We start from the raw sequence: 9,727 nt of genomic DNA, 5'->3' as shown, positions 1-9,727 counted from the left end.
GGATCCAAGAAAAAGGAATAATGGACCCCTTCTTTTGATAATCATTAACTGAAGTCTGGTGGTCTGAAACTTTGCTTAACTGCCTCAGAGACAGGGTTATACCACCACCACAAAAACTATAAAAAATAGATGGGAAGTTATGTTGTGCTACATTTCTTATTAATTACCTTGTACTTTACAATGGCTCACAGTTATAGGTTTGTACACTGTAATGTGGTATTTTCTCTCTACATTTGTTTCACATTTTTTTCTTACTTCATATAATATAAATAATTTGGCTAATAGATTTAACCTGCACATTTCAGCCACATTAATATATATATAAGAATCTGTTAATGGTATAAATAATTCTTTAAATAAAATAAATCTGATATGTTACATAATACTGATAAAAAATTACCATTGCTAATAATTTTGTAAGCCACCTCAACTTCTTGGTTAAGGAATACTGATAAGTGGATACGAAGTTAGGTTTGATGATTTGTATTTATTTTTGCCATTATTTGAAAAACTGAACTATAATCACCCTTACCTTTGAAATGATTTCAAAGTGGGGATTTTGCCTCCATGTGTGGAAATAGAAAGTTTTAACTTGTCAGATATCATTTGCAAAAGAACCTTAATTCTGAGCATCAATGCTGGTAATCTATCTAGTTCAACAGGTGGCTATCAAATATTAACTACAGAAATGACTGAGTAAAATATTCCATCTAAGTTTTTTTTTTATAAAACCTATTCTATTTTAAAACTTAGGTAAAAAAAATATGCAACAAATGGTTGCAGTTTCTGAATTCTTAATTTAGACCTGTGAGCCCTCATCCCTTTACAAATCTGTAAGGTTGCAATTTTCTAAACACCCAAAATTGAGTCCAGTGCTTCCAGGCAAGGTTCATTCCAAATAGACAATATAAATGGACACTCAGTGGTGTGCAGTGTATGTCATAATTCAGATATTACATCGTCATGCCTTTTCTCTGCTGTTAAATACAAAAACAGCATCTTTTACATTATCATAGAAAAGCATTTAGGTTGTATTTTTATTTATCACTTTACACTGGTAGTCTCTGGTAGGTGTACTCCATAGAAACCAAAGGATTTTGTACACTATTTCTTTGTACAATAAAAGATAAAGTGTGCATTAGGTACGCTTGTACATGACAATATTGTACAATATTTACATTTCTGATATCACCATGAAATTCTGTATTTTCTATATACAACATTGAAAATTTTTCAGAAACATTTGGACTATTTCTCATAATCACAATTTCAGTATTATAGAAAAAGAGTTTCTCAGTAATCTCTTGACCATTGATCACTCTCATCATACAGGGATTGTGATTGGTTTTTCCAGCATTCATTATCCTTCCTGATCAAACAATTTTTTATCACTGTTTCTTTTAGCACCCTGTGGTAGTAACTATCTGCCATAGTTTATATATTGATATAACTATGGCCATATCAATACCTATATACAGATACATCTGTGCATGTTCCTTTGATAAACACTGCGCATTAGTGGAGTAGTCTCTGTTATCTGGAGATCTTCCTCCTCTTGGGTTTGGGGGGTCTCATTTGTCTGTCTCCCTGTGGGATTTGGTGAACCTGAAAATAAAAAGGTAAAAACAATAACAAAAGTGGTTGAAATCACAAACACTACATGATTTCTGGCAAAGACATAGGGTAGGGAACAGACTCTGATTTTCACTTTCAATCACTGATATCCTGAGGTGTTTAAAATCTTTGCCAAGACCTCAGTGTGCCTACAGTCAGTAGCAGGTTGGGGAATACTAGACACTGAAAAGCAGAGCAATACTCTGAGGTCTCCAGTAAAGAGTGGAACACAAGGAAGAACTGAAGAAAGCTCGTGTGGGGAATTCAGTGCCACCTCCATTGTACACTCAGAACAAAAATGAAGTCTGTCCTGCCAAAGATCATCAATTTCTCTACAGCCTGGAAAAGTACGTAAATACATACCTGACATGTTTTTCACTTCATCACCCTACTTATTTTACAACTACTAAGAAGTGTCAAAGATCATAAGAACACATACACGTAGCACAGCCCAAGGATGTTTGTTTCTGAGAAGAATCAGGATGGAAAATAGAATATCACTACCATCTGTTGGCAGGTCTGAGTTTGTATACTCTAGGAAGAGTAGTTAATTCAGCTCATCTTTTTAAAAATGTTCAAGTTTTTATTAGTGCATTATAGTTATATATAATGGTGGGCTCTTTGTGACATATTCATAAAGGCATATAACATAACTTGCTCCATTTCATTCAATTCAATTCATCTTTATAGTAATACAGAAACTAGCAGCATTTGAGGCTGTGCATCTCAGTGAGCAGAGGTTGAACAGTACTAGAGCATTAGATAGCAGATATGATGTTGAGGAGCAGTGACAAGATAATCAGGTGCCTCACATTGTAATGTGTCTACTGAGGGAGTAAGGTCAAGACCCAGGAAAGGAAGCTTGGGCTCAAGGCAGTGGCACAGCAGATGCTTAACTTGAACACAGAGCCACTATAGCACTTGCCAATTTCTGTGGTGTAAATACTTCCACCATGGCCAATGCAACCTAACAACATGATGTCACAGAACTTAAGTTAGGAAGAGATGTGCACAATCAGTTCTTGGGATCCACCACAAGTTGGCTTGATTATACACTTAAAAATAATATTTAGAGGCTGGGTATTTAACTTAGTGGTAGAGTGCTTTCCTAGAAGGTGTGAGATGAGGTCCTGAGTTCCATCTCCAGCATCGAGAAAAAAAAAAAAAGTTTAGCTAACGGTAGATGCTAATGCTACTTAGTCAAATGAAGAATGCTTTTTAAAAATGATATTTTAAAATTTTAAATAATGTTTATGAGTTCTTTAAACGCCTCTTCCTCCTAATCCTCTCTGTATACATTTAAAAAATAACTATAATGGGAAGCCTTAACTGAAGGCTTTTTATAATTAAAGAAAGAAATCTTTATTTAAGATTATAAACTAGTAGTCTATGGACAAATTGTGGCCTGAAAAGGTATTTCATTTAATATTTTTAAGATAGTTGAAAAAATGAGAAAAGTATATTTCTAGACTTCTGGCTTGTCATGAAAAATGGTGAGATCTTACCACACTAGCACAGATTCCCACATAGCTGACACCTGCTGGAGTGTGGAAGAAGGAACCACAGGAGAGAGCGCGTGCCTGAGGCTGCATAGTTCTCACCACTCTGAGCTGTCCATTGGCCACAAAGGTCAAATGTCCTGAGGCAGAGAATAGTGAGATGATGGCCAAACCCATTTTCTCTTTTTTCTGGGCAGGCACATTGCTTTCCACAGTGCCTACACCACTTTCGTAAGGCAGCCATATCATTGGGCCAGGGCTGTGGGAACTATGCTGAGAGTTCTCTGCACCCATTCTTCTTTCACCTCTTAGACGGGATGCAAAAGGGAACACTCTGATGTCCTGAGGAACGGTGGACACTCGATATAGAAAGGATCTGGGTCCCTGAATGAACATGTGGAATAACAGTGTCCTCAGCCAGGACCAGACTCAAGTGAACAACGGCCTTTGCCAAGTTGGGTTACAAGGACCAGGAGTTGGTAGGTAGCCTACTCAACCTGTGCACTTTTCTAGTCTTTTTCAGTTCATTCCAATTGCTCTTGTTCTCATACCTGACATTATTTGCTTGACCCTAGAAGACATCTGAATTTATAATCTCTGATCTAGACCTTTCCTATAATTCTGCAGGAAAATTTAATGTCTCAGGGTCTCAATCTACTTATTTATGAAATGATGGGTTGGATTACAAAATCTCTTAAGCCCATATGAATCCTAACATTTTTGTCAATCTCTAACGTCCATTTATCATTTAGTAGCCATTAGAGGGTTGTTGAAATTCAGATAATCTTGTTAAGGGCTGGGGCTGTAGCTCAGTGGTAGAGCACTTAGCACCATATCAATATAAATAAATAAAATAAAGGTATAAAAATGCAATAAGACTAAAAAAGTGTCAAGTAAAAGAAGTTTCCTTCCATTGCTATATAGTTGTAGATAATTCACACTTTTTAGGGATTTCTAAAATTATATTTTGGGTGTTTATATGAATCAATATGTGAATGAAAGGGTAATGATTAAATTTCTCACATTGAACACTATTATATGTACTGTTCAATAAAAAAATGTAAAAAATAGATACTACCTTAAAACCTGAGTTTATAGTTTATAATTTAACAACATAATTTTGTGTCAAATATTTTTAAGGTAACAGTAGAAGGAAAATGAAAGATCTAAATACCTTTGATCTTGACCCAACTTTCCAATTTCACTTTTTTGTCCAATGGACAGAGTGAAATTTGCATTGCTGAATATTTAGATAGCACTAATGGCTAATGCTCTTCACAAAGTCAGTGCAGAAAGCTGTGGTTTGAACTTCAATATACTCTGTTCACTTTTTAAAAGAAGGTTATGTAGGAAACCAAAAGTTACTTATATCAGAAAAAAGGATGTTGTTAATTCTTTTAGGTTATTTTTTTCTTAAATGACTTTAAGTCTTTCCTGATATTAGTCTTCTTTCTTAGCCTAGTAATTTACTATTGCTGCATGGGTTGCTCAACAATATTTGAGAGACTTTGCCAAAAAGTGTAATACAATTTATTTTCAATGAAACATGGTATAATGGAAAAATAAATTAACTTACAGTCCCAGACATTTTGTCCAGTTCACTCATGGCCTCATGAATAGCAGCTTCTAAATGGTTATTTAGCTTCCCACTTCTGGAATTAATGAAAACAACACACCAGATTAATAAATTAAAGAAACAAAAATTTTAATTTGATTTCCTAATCAAAAAACAAAAGTACCAATTCCACCAGAGAAAGTCAATTTATAGTCACATTTGGAAAATTCAGGTGACAAAATACTATTCTGTGTTTCTCATCACTGAATACTAATGATTAAAGTCAGAAAGCTACTAAGAAAATTAAACACATGAAATGGGGAGAAATGGATTCTTTCCCCTTCTACATGCTACTTCCATAGTCTGATGATTTGGGAAGAAAGTGGGGCCAGGGGTCTTTTTTCCCACCCACCAATGCAACTCATCTTCCCTGAATCCAGCCTGTTCTGCAACTGCCTTTTCTCTGACTGTCATCTGCTGGTTTGTGGCTTAACGGTGGAGGGGCTGAACTGCAGGCTCTGGCCACTAGGGAGCTCCCTCTGCCCTCTCTGGAGCATCCTGGCTTCTGGAATTGAGCAAGTGAAGGAGTGAAGGCTAAAATTCTGGTGCACTTATCAGTTGAGAAATTTCTTCTTAACTTGCCACACCTGAAGCTCCGAGCCTAGTCCCCACCATATTTTCCCTAAAACCAAAATAATGTAACTATTTGAATGGATAAAGAATGATGGTTTCAGGGTACCTATCACTCCTTTGACTTTTTCTCTCCACTCAGCATTCCATTATGTATGTTTGGACTGAATAACACATGGCACATCTGTCATTTTTAAAAACTATAAACTATCTATGAAACTCTGACACTGATTACTAGAATCAGGCAAATTCATGCTATCCCTTTCTGTGTTTTTTTTAACCCTGTGCACATCCTATTAACTTGTTTTTCCTCCTTTATGCACATAATTACTTAACTATTATGAAGGCAAATAATTTCATTTATCTTGAAAAATATATATATATATTAAGGTGTTGATGAACCTTTATTTTACTTATTTATTTATTTTATATGTGGTGCTGAGAATAGAACCTAGTGCCTTACACATACCAAACACGCTATGCCTAAGCCACAACCCCAGTCTCATTTCATTTATCAATTACTAGAGAAGCTGCAGAGGCAAACCAAACTTTTTCATGACATGCTATTCATATGGCTTTTCAAGACTTAAGTCCCAACTCAGCAACACATGGAGACAGGAAATTTGCAGTTGTGGGAGGATTTGGCTCAGAGTCCCATTTAGTTTGGCTAGCAGAATGTAGAAGCATTCTGAACTTCAGTGCAACGACTTCAGAAGAAGCCTTTTGGTTCACCACAGCCCTTATTAGGTTTTATCCTTAATACACCATGACGAGACAATTCATATATTTCACTTTAGATTTCTGCCTTTTAGAGAACTCTTAGTTTTCCACCTCTGAGTTTTACACTTCTAGGTACACTATAAATGCTGCATATATTTGCTAAATAAAAACATTTGTCCACAGCAAGCATGGATGGTCCTGTTTTGGAAGCTATGTATGCACTTAAGTCAGTTTAACCAAAAGGAAAGATTAAGAGTATTTGTTTAAACCAAATTATAAAAACAATATAGCACCAACCCTCCCTGGCTTGTTGGTCTTGTAAGATAGCCTTTAGCTTTTATTTTTTTCTCATTCATTTTTAGAAAGTTAAACAATGCAGAGAAGAGCACAGAATAAAATAACAACCCTAATAAACCCCCTCCCCAGAATGAACTGTCAATAAACTACATATTTCACTTAAGTTTTATTTTTAAAAAGTAAATTTGGAGTTCCCATTTGTCCACAGTTCCCAGTTACATTCTCTCCCACATTCCTCCCCAACTTCTGGTCCGTTTTTATATCTTACATGACACATCCATAAACAGGACTTAGTATTTTCTGTGTTTTTAATATGTGCCCAAGTGTCATGACATTCAGTCGCCCCTTTTCCCTTTACCATTGTTTATGAGCACTATTCAAGTTGATAGAATGCATTCCTTTCTCATTACCAATGCTCAGCGTTTTTTCTTTACATTGGCATTGTTTCTTACTTTCCCATTCCTGTGTTAAGGGGTCGTGGCCACTTTGGGAGTCAGTCTGAGTTGTTTTCCCAATGAGGTGTTTGCAAAGTGTGATCCTGGGTGAATAAGAGGGACTCTAGTCTCAGGAGTCCACAGGGTCATCTGAGTTTGGCTAAGATTGGACTGGGAACTTTTTGAGGGCTGTTTGTTGAATGATCAAGACAGTAACATGCACTGACAAATGACTCAGCAATATCATGCTTTCTATAATGTGTTCAATAATGTATCCTTAATATTTTTTTTTTGTTTTGAGAAGTATGGACATTAGTTTTAAAGGATATTTAGTTGTTATATGTTTTGATTATAAAATCTTATAGGTTTAGAGCCAGGCGTGGTAGTGCATCCTGAGGCAGGAGGATCAAAAGTTCAAAGCAAGGCACTAAGCCACTCAGTGAGACTCTGTCTCTAAAGAAAATACAAAATAGGGCTGGGAATGTGGCTCAGTGGTCAAGTGCCCCTAAGTTCAACCCCTAGTATCCACTCCCACTCCCCACCCAAAAAATATCTTACAGGTTTAGAACAGGAAAGACTGTAGGATGAATCGGACATAACGTTCCTATGTTCATATATGAATATATGACCAGTATAACTCCACATCATATTCAACCACAAGAATGGGATCCTAATTAGGATAAGTTATACTCCATGTATGTATAACATGTCAAAATGCATTCTACTGCATATACTGTTGTGTATATCTAAAAAGAACAAATAAAAAAACAGAAAAAATAAATATAATAATCCTTATTATTGAAAAAAAATTGACTGTATCTAAAAAGTTCTAAATAGTTAAAATAATCCTGGGATGTGGCTTTCTAGAGTGCTTGCCTAACATGAGTGAGGCTTTGGGTTCAATCCCCAGCATGCAAAACAAACAAAAGTAAATGTCTAAGACAAAGGTAAACTATCAGAGAACTTGAGAAACTATTAGAGAAATGGGTTTCTCTCCTTGACTCTTTTTTTTTTTAATTTTAATTTTTTAGTTTTCAATGGACATTAATCTATATATACGTTGTGCTGAGAATTGAACCCAGTGCCTCACACATGCTTAGGCAAGTGCTTTACCACTGAGATTTACCACAACCCAAGTCCTCTCCTTAACTCTTAATAACAAGAATATCTACTATTTATTGAAAACAGTCCACATTCAAAACTTGAGCTACATTTTTTACATACATTATCTCATTTAACCCTGATAACAATCTTACGAAATAAGTGTTATAACAATTGTTTTTGACTTGTTTGACTTTTTAGGCATAATGGGTGAAATCAATTATAATTAAGTAATAAAATGTATTTTTCACTAGAAATAATTTTCAAAAGGAATAGAGTATAAAATTCTTTATGAAAAAATGCAATAACATTATCATTATAGCACAAAAATGATTCAAATATTACTTGTTGAATGAAAAGTTGGAATTTAAGCAATTTTTTATCTTTTTCTTCAGCAAAATATTTAAAATGTTTGTAAAAACCTAACAATAACTTAAGTGAAATTCATATAATGTTTTGCCTGTAGTAAAGTTAAAACAATTAGTAGAGGAAGAAATTACTACTTTTGGAAGAGAGAATAAATGCAGAGATGTAGAGCATGAAATTATTTGAATGTATGATGAGAATCAAGAGGTAAAGGCAGATTCTCCCAGATGTCAAATCTGCAAACCAATTTGCACACTAACTGGTTAGGTCAGGGAAGAATTAATTTAAAAGAGGAAGAGAAAGCTCCATGAGTTCATGAAATGAACAATTAGTCAAAATTTAGTCTTCCAGTCTAGAGGGCCTCCCCATGGAGTCTCCTCTACTATTTTCTTTTCCCTGCTGACATTTAATAATAAACATTTTTACTAATGGACACTCTAAAACCTACTTGATTAAGCAATAGATGTTCATATAATCACCTTTCTAATTATTAATGGAGATAATTGCCACTTCTCAACTTCATTGCCTATATTGTCACACATTATCCTTATCTTCGCTAATTAGAGGGGGAAAAGGCCAGGTACAGATCTGTGAATGATACAAGAAATAAGAGGGAATTGAGAAATGGCACGTTACTCTAGTGACAGTTCAGAATGACTGTGACTCACTGCAGGTAGAACAGAACAAATTTAAGTGAGAACTGAAAGTCAAGAACCCTACAGTCTGAAAATCAAATACATAGAGAAAGCAAGCAGATTGAAGAAAATGTAAGAAGCTAAGTATCATTTCATGGTTTAGCATGAAAGTAAGATTTATTTTATCACTTCAGCACTTTCCAGCTTCATAAAATATCAGCCTACCAAAAAATTGTACAAGTAGAAGATTTGATCCTCATTTAAATGAAAACTGTAACACAGTGAAAAGATATGGAAATTTTCTTTTATAAAGCTATATCTGTTTTTAAGTACAAAATTCCCCTGAATAATGTTATATAAACATTTTATCCTATTATTATATGATTGGGATGCAATTAGTACCTCTGTTTAAAAATATTTATTTACTGTATAGTTTGGTTTCAGATAATAAGGGTTCAAACAACTACATGAGCTGGGCATGGTGGTACACACCTGTAATCCCAGCTTGGCAGGTGACTGAGGCAGGAGGAGGACCGAGAGTTCTAGTAAGACCCTGTCTCTAAATAAAATATAAAAAAGGACTGGGCTCAATTTTGACAGACATTATTAAAGAATTATGGTAATAAAAAATAAGTGATCATTTACAAAAAAGGGGGAACTGGGGATGTGGCTCAGTGTTAAGCTCCTGGGTTCGATCCCCAGTACCAAAAACACAAAAACAAAACAAAACAAAAAAACTACATAAAGTTCTAAATATCTAATATGGTGGTAGAATGTTTCAACTGGCAAAAATATTTTTTATAATAAAAATAGCCATTTACTAAATATCATTAGCCAACTCCTGTGTATTATAACAATCCAAATATAGGAAGAAAT

General features: G+C 34.9%; 1 protein-coding gene across 6 annotated transcripts in view; it reads right to left on the bottom strand.

The window, feature by feature from the left end:
- Positions 1 to 693: 693 nt before the first annotated feature.
- MBD5 (methyl-CpG binding domain protein 5) overlaps positions 694 to 9,727 on the bottom strand; it is a 463,202-nt gene continuing 454,168 nt past the window's right edge. For all 6 annotated transcript variants that reach the window (XM_079132466.1, XM_079132465.1, XM_079132468.1 and 3 more), the window contains 2 exons: positions 4,690 to 4,765; positions 694 to 1,605 (listed from right to left, as the gene is read on the bottom strand). In XM_079132466.1, the coding sequence (XP_078988592.1) occupies positions 1,534 to 1,605; positions 4,690 to 4,765 (148 nt within the window). In that variant the 3' untranslated portion in view covers positions 694 to 1,533. The remainder of the gene's footprint in view (positions 1,606 to 4,689; positions 4,766 to 9,727) is intronic.

This window comes from Sciurus vulgaris (genome assembly GCF_902686455.1).
Source record: "Sciurus vulgaris genome assembly, chromosome: 3".
In the NCBI taxonomy this organism is placed as follows: Eukaryota; Metazoa; Chordata; class Mammalia; order Rodentia; family Sciuridae; genus Sciurus; species Sciurus vulgaris.
This window is presented reverse-complemented; position numbering and strand designations above follow the sequence as displayed.